Below are 15,551 nucleotides of genomic sequence, written 5' to 3'. Positions count from 1 at the left end.
AGAAAGGACAACAAAGATCTTGCAGTTCCAGTGCAATTTATTGGTCTGCTGTTAGATCTACTGTAACAAATTTGATCAATATGATGACAGTCCTCTTTATATAGATGACTAAGGTTTACCAAGTTAATACAGTTGTTACCAGTGGCAATTTAAACACATTTTTACATCCAGGTAGTGGTCACTGGTCATCAAACTCAGATTGGGTATTTCATCTATCAATGTTGTCTTGTGGTACTCCAAGATCTCTGGTACACAGGAATTATACACTGAGTTGTTGGTAAGTACATGTTTCACTTCAGCTGAAACCAGACAGTGTCACATAAAAGCTGACAAGAATTTGTCACTCACTATCCAGGATTTGATTATTCTGCTGCTGGTGTCCCTGCCACAGGGGTCTGCAGTAGATCGGCTAGTAGTACTGGTCTTTACTCGGCATCTCCAGGCAACCCTATCCAGTGGCAAGGCAAGGCCGCGCTCTCCCCTGCTTGTGGACACTCATTTTTGGCATCATGATTTAGAAATGCAAGCTGCATTACACACCAACACTAAAGACAAGCAGGTGGCAAAAACTGCCACTCACAAGTCACCTGTACAGACAACACCTGCTTTGTAAGAAAAGATCTGGGCAAGTGCTGTGCATACATGTACCAGAACATGCTGTAACACAAGAATGGGCTCTGAAATTTATGGGTTGTTCATACACTTCACCTCTAGATCTGAGTACCATTCTTCACTTCCAAGGAAACCACATCTTTGCAAAAAATTGATGACTTTCAAGATGCATTGTAAACAGCACACCTAATTACATGTATAACAAAGTGGTTCTACAATATTGGGTTACACCAGCTACACCAGTAAGTTGCAAGCTATTTCATGAAGATGGCAGGAATGGCACTAGTATCAATTAAAGTAGCAAAAACGTAAGATTGTACAATGTATAGGGACAAGATATTCCATGTACATTGTCTCAGGCTTTTTTAGTCTTTGAGACTGCCCTGAGCAGCATAAGCACTGACAGCATACATGATGCAGTGCTTGCAATATAATGGGTTTGTTCATAGCCTTGCCCTAAAAGCAACATTTCACATTACTTGACTTGGTCTTATCCCATTGATGCACATATAAATGTATCTGAAGTTCTGAACAAAACATATACTTCCAGGATATTTCTTAGAATGCAGGACTGTTGTAATTACAGGAAAGTTATGTCTGATTTCATTATGATATTGTTAGTGCAATAAAGCATGAGCTAATGCTTAAGTGAAGAATGGGAAAATTTCAAAATTATGTAAAAAAAAGTATGGGTATCAAACTTACAAAAAGCACCTGAGTCTAGTAATGAAAAAATGCTATTCAAAATCTTCACTATCATATCCTGCTACTTGCTAGGCCAGTGTAATCATAAGATTACAAAACTAGGCCAAATGTGTTGACCATTGTAATATGACAGTACTGACTTGAACAGAGCTGTAATCCTATCTTTCTTCATACTTTCAGGTACAGTTAGCAATGAACAGTTACATTTTCACAATTACTGGTACTACATTTGTATTTTCAATTACAAATACATTCTCATGTATATACTGTTCTACAAATTCCCAAAAGTGACTAGTTCATAAAATCAGTATGCACTCCTCAACATTACTGTGATTCACACCACATTCACTTCATGTGACTGATTTATCAGCAAAATATCTTAAAGCAGTCTGTTGTTACATAAAATTTTCCAATGCCAGGCCTTTGTGGGGCTACTGTACTTCTAGGCCACTAAGTAATTTTATCAGGCCAATCTGAAAGTATCTAAAATCTAAATCAGGCTTGACACACTAACAATTACCATCTAAAAATGTAAATCCTTGATAAAGTTTTGCATCTGTAATTCTGTCTAAAATGCAAATATACAGGATACTAGTGGAGACTGCAGCAAACAGTGCCTGGGATTAACTACATGTACCAATTCTTAATAGACATGGATACACGTTTCTCCTGGACATCTGTAACTGATGTTCTAATTTTCCCAAAATGTTTTTGTTATTATGTGAGCATTACTCTTCTGCCTGCTATTAAAAAGGCTCATTCATGCACCAAATCTGTTTCTGCCTAGATCACGAGACTAGTACAGTAACTATATATTCTAAAGATTTTTTTCCTGCCACTTCCATACAGAACAGGTACTTCTAGTCCTCAAACTGGACAAGGTATCTGAGTCGAACTTGGGCAGGGTCATACACGATGTACTCATGGTGATAAAGGTACTGCCACCGGTAACCCTGACTTTCATCAGTTGGTGGGGCGTCAACAATCTCACCCAAAGGAATGGTCACACCTGGAAAGATATGGAAATGTAGTTATGTAGATCTACTGTTGTTATATAGTCACAATACATGTGTATGATCTAGCATGACCATGCTTATGTACAGTAGGGTTGATTTTTTAAACTGAGTAAGAACAGCAATACATGTACCTTGTTGGACTGTGATGTTCCCTGTTGGAAGTGGCTCCCTCCTGCCCAAACCTTTGGTGGAATGGAAACCCTCAAGAGGTGCCTCCATGTACATGGGGTTGTTCAGGCCTTTCGAGTTTCCAAGGGCAACCTGTTATTGAGATTGAAAACATGTCAAAATGACTTCACAGTGTTTCATTTAATCATAATTTGAAGCATTCAGTAAAAGTAGTTTGTCAACTTTCAGTCATTTTTTACAACATGTACTGTAGATAGCCGTAGCAAAATACAGATACAATGATTCGTGCTTAAAGAAGGTAGACCAAATGCTAGATTTGCTGATGAAATGCAAAATACAACATGGTGAGACTAACCTCACACAGTAACATGAATTTAGTTTTGCTTGATGACCCAAAGTTGTAACAGTAGCTTTTGCTCTTGGCAAATTGATCAGCAAAGTAGATGCCCTGTAGACAGAGAAAAGAGAATTGTGACCATGTTGCCATGTTACTTAAATCCTATCCATACAACAAATATCTCAGCATTTATGTACTCTTCTCAACTGGAAAATCACTTAATGTCAGTATCTTGTGAGGTACAAGACATGTAAAACGTACTTCCTTTCACAAGCTGACACTTCAACAGCACATGTATCTGCTCCTGTAATTATGACAGGGGAGTGACTCCACGGGAACACGTTCTTACCTTGCCATATGCGTATCCTGATGCAGGCGCTTCAGGCGGGGCCACCAGCAGGCCCTTGTGCAGGATGCTGATGATGTTGGTGGGACTGCTGCCATGGAACAGCAGCTGACTGTTCCCCACTCCACAGTTGGACAGCCGCTCCGTCTCCCCTGGACGAGCTAGTCTGAAGATGGCCTTCACATTTGCTTTATTGTCTGCAACAAAAATTTCATTATTGTCTTTGAACACCACCATTGTCACAACAGTTAACTCTTTACAATACATGATATTTTATGAAAAGTATTTGGCAGCCACATTTTAAATTGGACAAGAAGAAATATCTAGAAAGGTACTACCTGAGTTGTGGATGTATCTGAGGATATACTGGGCCTCATCACTCTCCTGGTCCACCAACTGGATCTGGCATCCAATGGCTCTGTAGACATAGTCTAGTGCATTCACCTCTGAAAGATGATGGGAGGATATCACTGTTTAATATATATGTGGCTTAACGACATTGATTTACGGTTAACGAATTTGTTTTGATGCTTGGTTGTTTTGTAACTTTATGTGTTGTTTAATGTGTTGGTTTCATTGTTTTCATGTGTAACTTGTTGTCACAAGGCATTCCTGAAAAGCAGTGTTTTTAAATAGCACTGAGGTCTCTACCCTATTTAAATAAAACAGAAATATAATATAATATATGTGCTACAGATTGTGTGTTTGTTTTCTCAATGATGCCTTTGCTGCTGTCATAACACCAAACAACTCACAACTGCTCTAATAGTTGTTAAATTTGACCAAAAGAGACCTGTCAATATGCTTACCTTCCCTCTTGTGATGGGCACCCACAAGCACCTTACTGGCCACCTCCAGGTCCATTAGGCTGGACAGCTTCTCAAATTCCTTCTTGATGGCACGCTGATCAACCAGGGCTCCCATCCTCTCATGGGAGTAATTGCCTGGAGGGATGAGCTGGTAGTACTTGTTACTCAGCTCTGCAACCTGTGGGCACAGTGAAGTCCTGTCTAAGCATCTTTTACATTTTCTAAATTCAAAATCAATTACTATATTAAATAACTAGTCTCTATATGGAAGAGTTTTCACTAAACAGGCCACAAAAGCTAGGATACATTCTTTTACATGAAAGACCTAACAACAATGTACTGATGTCTTGTCTGGTGCCATAGATTGCTAACCTTCTCCATGTCCTCCTGGTACTTTTCAACATCTGGGAAGGATTCCTTCTGCTGCTCCTCTGCCTTCTCCACCACAGTACTGTAAGTGGCATGAGTATCAACAGTTAGTCATTTATATGCATATCAGACAAAGTTATGGAGACAAGTTAACAAGAGAACTTCTATTAACTAGCTCATTGACCATCTCATTTACCTTCATTCCACAACATTTCAATCACCTGCGATGTCCTTATCATCACCAGTTGGAGGAATCCTTTACAGTTGAAAGAGTTAATGACAGAATAGCTTATCTTATGCAATGCTCTCAGTCAACCACACTCCTCTAACAAAATAATCTGACCCGTTCATAACACCATAATACAGATTGTTGTATATAAGTACACACTGGATTTCCATAACAATGTGGTATCCTTCAAACTAAACTAGCATCCTATAGGGAATACAGTACTGCCTATTGTCACACAAACCACGACATTACATTATAAAGAGCCAAACCAAATTACAAATGCTGACAAAGTAAGAAACTAACGTACTTGAAAAGTGAAAAGTTGATGGACTTACTTGATTTCTGCCAGAAGTTTCATTCCCTCTTCCATAGCTTCCTTCCTCAGGCGACCAAATGGCATCATGGACTGATCCACTCCAGTAACCCTCATACTGTCACTGAAGGTGTGCAGGTTGGTCTGCAGGAGGAATGGTATTTAGCTTATCTGTTTTTGAGCCATAAATTTTCTTTTAGTGGATAGTCTGTACATTCAGCAATGATGTCTTGAAGTCAAAACAACTTAGCACAGTACTTAAAGTCACTGATGAACTTCACAAAGATACAAATATAAAATCAAACAGACAAGTTGATCACTATGGATGGAATAGTTCCCATCATTACCAGTTCCTCCATGAAGCCCTTGACCTTGCCCTGTAACTTGGAAGGCAGTGCCTGGTTGCTGAGGTTGATGGGAAATGTAGCTGCCTCCTTCCTACAGTGGGCCTGCTCTGCCAGAGGTACCAGGTGGTACTTCTTAGGCTGCTTCTGGAAACTTGAGAAAGAGGACAAAATAATTTAAAAAAAACAAAACAGAATGCGCTGTACAAAATCTGGTGCATTATTATTCATTTTCTCTTCATTACAAGACAGCTTATTGAAGTTCTCTTCTGCACATTTAGCGGGCGACAAGTTATGGAACACAGCTAAGTTGTACTCTCAGGTTACTTCCCCACAACCTTTTTCCATGATATGTAAATACATTTCTATACAAATCAATCACAGTTTTGTTGTCAATACAAAGCTGCAACAGCTAGAACTCATTACCTGTTTCACTATTAACCACAGTAAGACCAAGCATTTTAAGTAATAAATAAACTAACTTCTTCACATCCTTCCAGTCATTCCCAGTCTTGGCTTTAAAGATTTTGCAGAACTCCTTGACGGCATCTTCAGGCTTGAGGAAAGGCGTGCGCTGGAACTGGCCTGAGTCCCCGACCCGACCCCAGCGGTTCAGCAGGATGTACATGTCCTTCCCCTTCTGGTGAATCACCTGGGAATGGCAGACATGTGTAGATTCAGCTCACCATGATCAGCTTGTAATGTAAACTATGACCCTGTTCATACCAGACTTATATAAACCGGTTGAAACCGCTAAATAATTAACCCGGCAAAAACCCGTCGCGTTCACACCAGACTTACAAAACCGTTTTTTCAAAAACCCTGTCCAGCGAATATCCGGTTAATCGGCCATTACCAGGCTCCTCCAACATTTTTGTTTCGGTAGAGACCTCAATAGAGCCCTCCCCCCAGCTTTTTCGAATTCGGCGATCAACTCCTGCTCTCCAAAAATAGTATCGGGAGCGTCTCGTCCACTGACCAGGTTGCGTTGGCTGATTCCATCGTAAAAACGAAGAGAAACCGTGGAAAAACAGTGGAAACGGTCTAAACAGCGCGATCAAAAAAGCTTGGAGGTCGCACATGGCCAGGATGCTGACCCTGTGACCCCAGAATTATGACGCAAAAACCGGTTCAATAAACCCTTAGCGTTCAGACCAGGTTTATCGGTGGGAAAACCCCTCAAAAACCACCTCCCGAGGTGGTTTTTGAAAATCGGATTTAAACCCCTAAAAAACCGGTTAATTTGCGTTCACACCAGGTTAAATAAAAACCGGTTTTTGAAAAACCGGTTGAAACCGCTAAATATAAGTCTAGTATGAACAGGGTCTAGTAGTCTGGATTAAAACTCATTCAGTAAACCATCCAGCTCATGATTGACCTTGAGTTACGGCATACTTAACCATAAAGGGAAGTTGCTGTATCTTGTAAACAAAATGGCTTACCTGCATTTTGTAGAAGTTGTTCATGCCATATTTGCCATACTGCACATCCACCTTGGTTCCCAGCATGTCATATGGCAAGTTGAGTTCTGGGTCAACCAAAACTTCCCTGCAGACCAAATAGTACAAGTCTTAGAATGGACTAAGAGCAATCAAGGTTCTACAGTAAATGTTAGACAGTGCAGTTTATGAAATAATAACTTTTTTGTGATAATTACACGCAGCAAAAAGACATGCAGGACCTACCCAGTCCCTGCCTTCACATCAGCATGATGGTCCACCAGTGCCACCAAGTCCTGCCCTTCCTTCTGACGCCTCTCCCGTTCCTGCTCCTCAACATGCGTCAGCACGGCCTCAGCATCCTGTCTGAAGTCAGGAGGAGGACCGGCCCACGTCATGCCGTCATCCCAGTCTGTAGTCTTAGGTGGAGAAGTCTAGAGGAGATGTGGAAGAATGGATATTACATAGAATCTGTAGGGTTGTGTTAGATGGTAATTGATTGATTACCATGAAATAAAACCTGGGATTACAGAATAAGGACATCATAATATTCCTTACTGTAGCTAGGTCACAGGCGTGCATAACATATATTATACAGTGTGTGCTGCAACAGGTTATGTTAGAGACAACTGAGACCAGTTAAAAAACATCATTCTTTGTTCATCTCAAAACAGCTACATGTACAACAGTAGGTTGCTGTCACTCTTGTAAGCTTTCAGGCATGTTAATCTTTTATCTACCTGTTCATAACTAATGCCCTGGGTCACAGCTGGCACCTTTCTTTCTGAATGTTATACAAACTGTCTAGTAAACTGTTACATGTACCAAGTGTTGAATGATACCCACCAATGTCCCTGTCATTCCCAGGAGTTTGTGAAGGGTCTCTACCAGTTTCATGTAGCCAAGTCCTTGTGCATAATCCAGAGGTGTTTTGCCTGCCTTGTCTGTAAGGCCAACACAATCAAGACAGGAATTAGCATTCAAGATGTGATCTATGAAAAGCTATCTATCCTTATTCAGACCAAGAACTTTGTAATACTACCACTTCAGCACCACGGACAGGCACAGAGCAAACATACAATTCAAACATACATTTAAGTGAGCATATCCTAACAACAGGGGGCATTCTTGACTTTCATTCTTTAGATGCTTTGATAGATACCATTTAGCAGAACAAGTCACGCCCTAACAAACTTGCCTTTGACATCCAAAGGTGCTCCTTCCTTGTGCAACAGCTCAAGAATTTCCACATTTTCATAGCTGCCATATTCCATTGGCTGTACAAGGTGGTGCACAACAGTCCACCCCTTGTTGTCCATGGCTCCAAGGTCTGGTTTGATGTAATTGTCAGCTGTAAATTACATACAGAGAAAACATCCATCACCATATATCAACTCTTCTACCATATCAAACTTCTTCTGCACTTCTCTGACTGAAAACATAACTGACACAATATCAATCATCAAGAGTAAAAAATATCTTTCAATCACAATTGCTACGATTACACTTTTCAATTCCTCTATCAATTCAAGAACAAAAACTACCATACTAATGACAAAAACCACATATCTACCTGGTTTAGTGATCAGCATTGTCTCAGTCATGTTCATGACCAGCTCCTTTGCAGGTGCAAGTCCTCCTGCTGCCTTGTGTATTGCTACAACAAACAGGTCCAGTGTCAGACAGTAGTGTTTACCTAAACCTACATTTTCAATGTAACAAAATCTAACAAGCACACTAATTCTTTTTGCCCAGGCGTACCTGAAAATAAAGTACACTTCAAAAAGTACATCATAGATTTTCTGTGGAAAAAAGAAATATGGCTACCTCTTCCTCCTTTCCTTAAAGGTGGCTGTTCTTGTGACTCCTGAGACTCTTCACTGTTCTCAGTACCACTAGGGACATAGTCCTCATCATCCACATTGTCCTCCTCCTCCTCTCCTTCATCTTCATCCATGTCCATCTCCTCCTCATTATCCATCCCATCCTCTATATCATCCTCCATGTCTTCATCAACATCATCCTCATCCATATCCTCTTCTCCATCTTCATCTTCATCCTACCAAGAGAATGTTTAAGTAATGTGGAGTATGAAAAAAGACTTTTGGAATGGTACATGAAGCACCTGAATTCATAGGGAAAGTCACAAAGGCAATAACTGACTGAAGCTACAATGTTTTCATGTTTTGTATCCAGGTAAGATTAGTTAGCCATCAGAAGTGTCACTCATTGTTAACCCTACCTGTTGCTGAAGCCCAAAGGCCAGTGGCCTACGTTGAGTACCACCACGTGCAGAGGCATTAGACTGAGTCTTCTTCAGTCCAGGAGGTTTGGCTGGTTCCTCAACATAGTTGGGATCCAATAAAAGCCTTACAAAGTTGATGTCATTCTGAAAAAAGTACATCTATCATCATTCACTGAAGTCATTATAATTGTCAGCAACTAATTCCAAAAGTTCAGAAAAACATTTTTGACTATTTGAGCAGAAGAATGTTTTGAGGAGTGAAGGATTTCTCAAACAATAAGGTAGCACTCAACTTCTCACAACAAGACCCTTTGCCATGATGTCAAAACTTGAGAAGTGAGAAGTGCAAGTTCTTATCTTATTCAGTAAGCAGTAAGCATACAAAACTATTTTACCTCTCTGACAGCATGCATGATGGCTGTTCTCCCCTCTGCATCTTTGAGGTTGACATCGGCTTCACTTCGCAGCATCAGTCGTTCAGCCTTGATAGCATGGACATTAATGACTCGCATGAGTGGTGTGGTCTTGACAGTTGCCATGTTCCCATTGTAGTACTCCTCCACGGTGCCCTCTGCCGTCTGGTGCTGGATAGACAGGTAGTTCACTCGTGGGAAGTCAGCCAGGATGTTCAGGGAGGCACCACAGTCCAAGAACAGCCTGAAGAGGTACAGAAACTATTATCATACTTTTCCCATGATAGAGACATATCCAATGTCAGAGAGATCACGTCTAATTTTCACTATGGCTGTATCAGCAAATTTAAAGGTTTGTTGGATTACAGGATGTCTGTTGGATGTGCAATTAACTCATGGTTGATACAAATGCACTTTGTAATGGATGACTGTCTGATACTTCACAGTAACTCACTTGAGAATCTCCAGTGTTCTGTCCAGCAGGACATTCTCCCACAGCAGTGCAGCCAGCGGGGTACGTCCCTTCTTGTCGGACATTGACAATAGAACTTTGGCAATCTCTGGTTTCTTCTCTGTATACAACAACAACAGAAATTATATAAGGAGATGTGAGACATAGCTGAAGTATACGCTTTTAAAATTTATTAAAATTTATCCTCAGCAAATGCTGAAGACACATGAATTTTAGACAGGTACAAATGTAATTCAGTATGAAACAAATAGAAAAGAAGTCTTGCCACACTGAAAAGAATCCTGCTAATTCTCCTACCCATTTAGATATCATTATGTTATACAAACAATCTCAATGTTGGATGGCTGATGTTGATACTTAGAAGATGTTCCAACTACTATATATGATAATATTTATTTTTTTACATGTCATTTTTCCATACCAATCTTTAATGTTGCATTTTTCAATACCATACATGGTATAATTTAAGATTTTAAGATTTAGGAAACCAAAATCCTTCCCACCCAGGAACAGCTTGCAGAGTGACACATTCTGTGACACGGCTGCATATGTGAGAGGGGTGCAGCCATTTTCATCTTGGGCTCGCAATGCCACACCTCTCTGGAGCAGCACCTCTCCAACCTGGAGAAAAGGATGTTCTCTGTCACCAATTTAGGTTAAAAGGTACAAAGTAACTGATGTGTCTGGCTGTAGTTGATCACTGTATGTCTGACATGCCTGATACAGAGGATGCAGAGCTATACAAATGCCCATGTCCGCTAATGGTTTCCAAAGGCCCTATCATCAGCCTGAAGTAACTATTTTTTAAAGATATATCCTTAAAAGACAGCCAGAACTTTTCAACTTTGAATCATGTCACTTAACATAAATGGATCAACTTGAAATTTAGAATTTGTAAATCAAAAAGGACTCACACATTAACACATTAACAGCATCTTGATTGGAGCCTTAAGGACTCTGATCAGGATCTCTACCGGTAGAATCAGCGTCTTTACACTGACACATAGAAATAGTATTAGGAGACATGTAAATTAAACAAAAAATGTTCTGAAGATGTTGCTTACCTTAGCAGGTAGGTCTGTGGCATCATCTCCAGGTGCATTGAGAGACAGCACATGGAGGAGGTTCTGCTGTTTGGTGTTGGTTGTCTGGAGCTTGACGTCTTCTCTCACCTTCTTCATTAGGGTCAGCACCAGACGGTACTTCATGGCATGGAGAGCACCCTGGATATAAGGTGCAAGGATAGCATTATTCCATAGTCATGTTTTCATGGCTTCAATTTGGAGACTGGTTTGGATCTCCTAGGGAGTGTTTGTACATGTACATACAGATGAATACAGTGTCTCACCTCAATGGCCACAAAGAAAGGAAGCTTGCAGGCTTGTAGCCTGTCCAGCATGATGTACGTCACACCCTGCCAGCCTCGCTCTACTACAGCACAGAACAGTGAGTCCTTCTCAACCCTGCACAACACACAAAAGAAAGATAATCATATTTTGAAATTTGCACAAACTGCACAAATCTCCCACTGGTGTCCTCAATAATGACTATCATAGCATTCCTTGAATCACCATCACTTGCAAACTGACCAAAAAATGCTTTAGACAAATTTATTGCATTAACAAGCCTGAGAGGTGTTGCCTTACTTTGGAGGCTGCTTTATCAGTGGCTTCCACACCCATGTTGGGTTTTTCTCTGGTGCCGGAGGTTGTGGTGGTACTGTCACCACATGGCTGATGATGTCTGCACCCTTCTGAATCAGCATGATTGCACAGCTGTAACACATACATGGACAGTATTCATGTTACACTCAAGAGACAGCAGGAGTACAAGAGACAGCTATTTGTACCCGAGATTTATTAATGCCATGTAGTTACATTGCATCTTATACTTGGTATCTCACTTACAGAATTTATGGTCTTCCTTAAACTTGTATGTATGATATCACACCATTATTTCTTCACAGTAATTCTATATCTGCATCACAGGTGATTATACCTGAAACTATTTGATAGTTCTGAAAGGCATTTCTATACACAGAGATACAATTACCTGATGTGTCCTCCCTTGACAGCCAAACTGAGAGGACTGTTGCCTTCCAAGTCTTTCTTGTCTATGTTAGCACCTTTCTGCACAGCACAAGAAAACATTACGAATCAGAGTGTTCATAGACACAAATGTAGTTCTAATCCACAGCAAGAAAAGCAGTGCAACTTGTCTTTCAAAATGTTCATGGCAAATTACAACTTAAACTATGCAGCCTAGTAACTTACTTATTATCATATATAAGTGGTTTGAAAATTCATTATACTACATGTAGCCAAAAGAACTTGATCACCTACCCTGTTGACTATTTGAAGAAAAAAAGACAAGCATAGGGAGACTAAGAATATTTCTAATATAATTTTGAATCATTTCTAACTTATTGAAATGCCAGTTCATTACCTCTACCAGGTGCAGACAGCAGATAGTGGCTCCCCTGAAGGCAGCCCTGTGCAGAGGGGTCTGCCCAAACTCATCAGCTGTATCAATTCCCTGCCCATTCATGGCAACTGTTAAGGTCGTTGTCACCTCAATGGGGTCGATTGCTGTTTTGTTCTGGTGGCTGAAAGGAGAAAACTGATCTCTGACATTGTTCACTACATTGTATATGCTAGGTATTTTTACATCCAGGCATGAATTGATATTAAGTTCCTTTAACTGGTAAAAAGATACATCTTAATTTCTTAATGTAAGAAAATAACAATCTAAGTAAGAAAGACCTAAGTAAAAAAAGGCTAAATAAGCATCAATGTACAAAATCTATTTTCAAAAGGCAGAAACTGTCCTTACTCTTTGATCTTCACAAAAGCATAATGCAGAGGTATCCGTCCCCTGATGTCCCTCGTGTCTGGTTTAGCTCCTTTTTCCAGCAGTTTCTCTTCAACCTGCAAGGATGGATATGTTAAAAATGCACAGTGCTCTCCAAATCACAGCTATTGTTCCACAAACCAATAGTTTTAGGACTAAGAATTCCTTCAGCCTCAGACTTACCTCAGCAGTGGAATCTGTACTCCCACTATTGGCATTGACTGCAATGTGTAGAGGGGTCCTCTGTTTATTGTCCACTGCATCTACATTGGCTCCAGCATCAAGCAGTGTGTCCAGAAGAGCAAATTCCACCTCCGTAACTTTGAGAGGTAAAAAAGAAATGATGAAATTTTACCTTGTGCACAGTCAGAGCAAGACATTACTATAATCCTATTGTTGCATTGGTTTAATTGAAAAATAGCTAAAAGTAATATTGGAAAGGACAAGCACAACCATTTTGAAGAATATGTTTTAGAACAGGGTCTTCTTACTTGTGGATCCAGATACAGCAACATGCAAGGCAGTTCTCTTGTCCCTCTCATCTATGCTGTTGACATTGGCTCCCTTTTTGGCCAACATGGCGACCACACCCTGTAGTTTCTGCCTGTAGCACAGACATTTGGACATCAGTAAAAATCCTTTACAACATCTCTTGCATCAAGTGGAATAAGAGATACTAGTAATGACAGAATACTAACAGAATCAGTTTTATAGACTTAAAAGACTATAAAAAACACAACAGTGGTTAACACCTGACATGTACTATAAAACACAACAGTGGTTAACACCTGACATGTTGACAGAACTACCTGCTAAAGTGACAGAAGCAACCAGAGTACACTGTGTACCAGTCCACATACTTACTACATGTAATATCATTACCTTGTGGCCAGCAGTATGGGGTAGGCCATGCCATCCTCTTTCAAATCACAGGCTCTCATGTTGATATCTGCACCAGAGTCCACCTGAAAAAGTACTTTTAGTGAAACTTTCTATACTTTTACAAAAATTTTTTGAAAAAAATGCATACATCATATCATTTCCATTGCATAACAACTAAGAACATTTTTCTAAATATACCATATACTTAAGAAAACTTACCAACAGTTCTATACACTTTGTTTTCTTCTGTAGGATGGCTCTCACCAGAGGTGACCGCCCCTTCTTGTCAACAACATCCAGCTAGAAGGATACAACAAAGACAATCAGGAGAGACTGTGAGGTTCAAATGCCAGGCACATCAAAACAAAAGTTTACAGATTTCACGATGAAAATATTATTTCTGTAAGCTCTAGTTGGGTTTAACAGCAGTTTTTAATCAAACATCTCATGCGTACCGTACAGCATTTACTATCGGTGTGTAACCAGTCCTATGGATGATACACAAGTGCTGGTACCTTAGGTTTGTACTTCAGCAATGTCTGCAGCCCTGGAGCCTCGGACCAATCTCCATCAATCTTGGCAAGAGGATCATTGGCTTTCACCATGAAGTGCACTGCAGTAGCAAACTCTGGGTAAAGGAAACAAATTAACATAAAATCACTAATATGTGTATGATAAATGTAATTGAATGTAAAATGTACATGTCCAAATGAACTGACATTTTACCAATTGTTACCAGTATATCTAATATATGTACCACTTCAGTTTTATGTGTCAAAAGTTCAACATACCTTTGTTGGAAAACATCAAAATTGAAAATAGAAAATTAAAGGGTCCATGGCTGATGGATGCACTCACCATTCTCCTTCTTGTACTTCTCACTTTGCACCTGTGCATTAATGTCACTTCCACACAGTTCTATCAGCATCTGGGGAAATTAGCACATACTAAAGTTTACACAATGAAATTGGCAACTTTGTGATAATCAGGTCTGAATTTGTTAAAAAAAAGATATAACGTATTGAAAACAACTCCTATGAATTTACATTTTGAATATCATATTGACTTCTTTTCTTCTACCCTAGCTCTCAACAGTCACATAGGATTGATTGTGATAGCCATTAGGCTAAATCAAGGGTACATTCTGATGCTTGAACTTGCAACTTGAAGACACATGTACCTGCATCATAGTTCTTCCATGTTCATAGGCCTTCCTTATTGCATCGTCCTTCATTCCACGGGGCTGTAAGAACAACACCAAATGTACTCTGCAACTGTAAGGTGTACCTATCATCTATTCTAAGTATCTGGTCACCTCAAAAAGTGTCTTTAAAACCCACTGATGTCCTTTCATAATTTTCCTACATACAGTTGGATTCCAAACTTTTAGAAACAGACAGTATATTGTTGCATGAAGAAAGCAAGGAAGTAAAACCCTGCATCAATAGGACTGTTCATAGATATGGAAAGATCACAAAGACTAGACCCTTTAAGATATCTAAAATACCAGTTTCACCTGATGTAAATTGTCTAATTACCTCAAACTCTGCATAAGCCTTTGTGCAGGTGAGTAGGGGTGTGCAGCCATGATTGTTGACCTGTGTGGCTTGAGACACAAGGGCTGCCTTTGCTTCCTCTCCCTACAGTCAACAGAAGGAATGGTAGAATCATAGCCAGAATGATGGATACTGTTACATGCTAGAGAAAATTGCCAGTACATGTGTAGGTCTATACCCTCCCCTGATAAGTAACGGTTAAGCCCGAAATGGAATATCGAGGTCAGGAAGGCATTCCAGGGGAGCATAGGGGAGCATTCTGAGAAGGGAGCCCCGGAGCAAGGGTGTGGAAAATAAAGGCTGTGGAACTTTGACTTTGGTGTGTGTCCAACTGTTCTTGGAGATTTAAGAGGAACCTGTAACATTGGCGTTGTCGGCAGGATAGTTGGTCAGGAAGCGCCAGAGGAGGTTGTAACCAGCAGAAATCAGAGGACTTTGTGCTGATCGTGCAAAGTTGGAAGCTGAGGCTGGAGACCAGACGTCCA

General features: G+C 40.2%; 1 protein-coding gene across 1 annotated transcript; it reads right to left on the bottom strand.

The window, feature by feature from the left end:
* Positions 1-19: 19 nt before the first annotated feature.
* LOC109479143 (tankyrase-like protein) lies at positions 20-15,146 on the bottom strand. Its single transcript, XM_019781013.1, has 34 exons — positions 15,049-15,146; positions 14,691-14,753; positions 14,369-14,438; positions 14,026-14,138; positions 13,730-13,810; positions 13,511-13,593; positions 13,120-13,232; positions 12,812-12,948; positions 12,611-12,705; positions 12,224-12,383; positions 11,831-11,907; positions 11,425-11,553; positions 11,127-11,241; positions 10,843-11,001; positions 10,282-10,399; positions 9,761-9,878; positions 9,289-9,550; positions 8,891-9,037; positions 8,476-8,707; positions 8,222-8,305; positions 7,847-7,999; positions 7,495-7,592; positions 6,895-7,082; positions 6,652-6,757; positions 5,692-5,861; positions 5,213-5,363; positions 4,888-5,009; positions 4,327-4,405; positions 3,955-4,132; positions 3,484-3,591; positions 3,149-3,342; positions 2,818-2,910; positions 2,465-2,594; positions 20-2,326 (listed from the first exon to the last, which is right to left on the bottom strand). Exons 2-34 carry the CDS (start codon positions 14,742-14,744, stop codon positions 2,178-2,180), a joined length of 4,266 nt encoding a protein of 1,421 aa, XP_019636572.1. The 5' UTR covers positions 14,745-14,753; positions 15,049-15,146; the 3' UTR covers positions 20-2,177.
* Between the last annotated feature and the right edge of the window lie 405 nt (positions 15,147-15,551).

This window comes from Branchiostoma belcheri, unplaced genomic scaffold (genome assembly GCF_001625305.1).
Source record: "Branchiostoma belcheri isolate BF01 breed outbred unplaced genomic scaffold, Haploidv18h27 scaffold47, whole genome shotgun sequence".
NCBI lineage: Eukaryota > Metazoa > Chordata > Leptocardii > Amphioxiformes > Branchiostomatidae > Branchiostoma > Branchiostoma belcheri.
This window is presented reverse-complemented; position numbering and strand designations above follow the sequence as displayed.

Bases quoted from the DNA above. Each gene is read 5' to 3' on its own strand.
- LOC109479143 (XM_019781013.1), bottom strand. From the start codon at position 14,744: ATGAAGGACGATGCAATAAGGAAGGCCTATGAACATGGAAGAACTATG. The intron at 14,439-14,690 runs GTACATGTGTCT...TAATTTCCCCAG, and splicing joins ATGGAAGAACTATGATGCAG to ATGCTGATAGAACTGTGTGG. The intron at 11,242-11,424 runs GTAAGGCAACAC...TGTGTTGTGCAG, and splicing joins CTGATAAAGCAGCCTCCAAA to GGTTGAGAAGGACTCACTGT.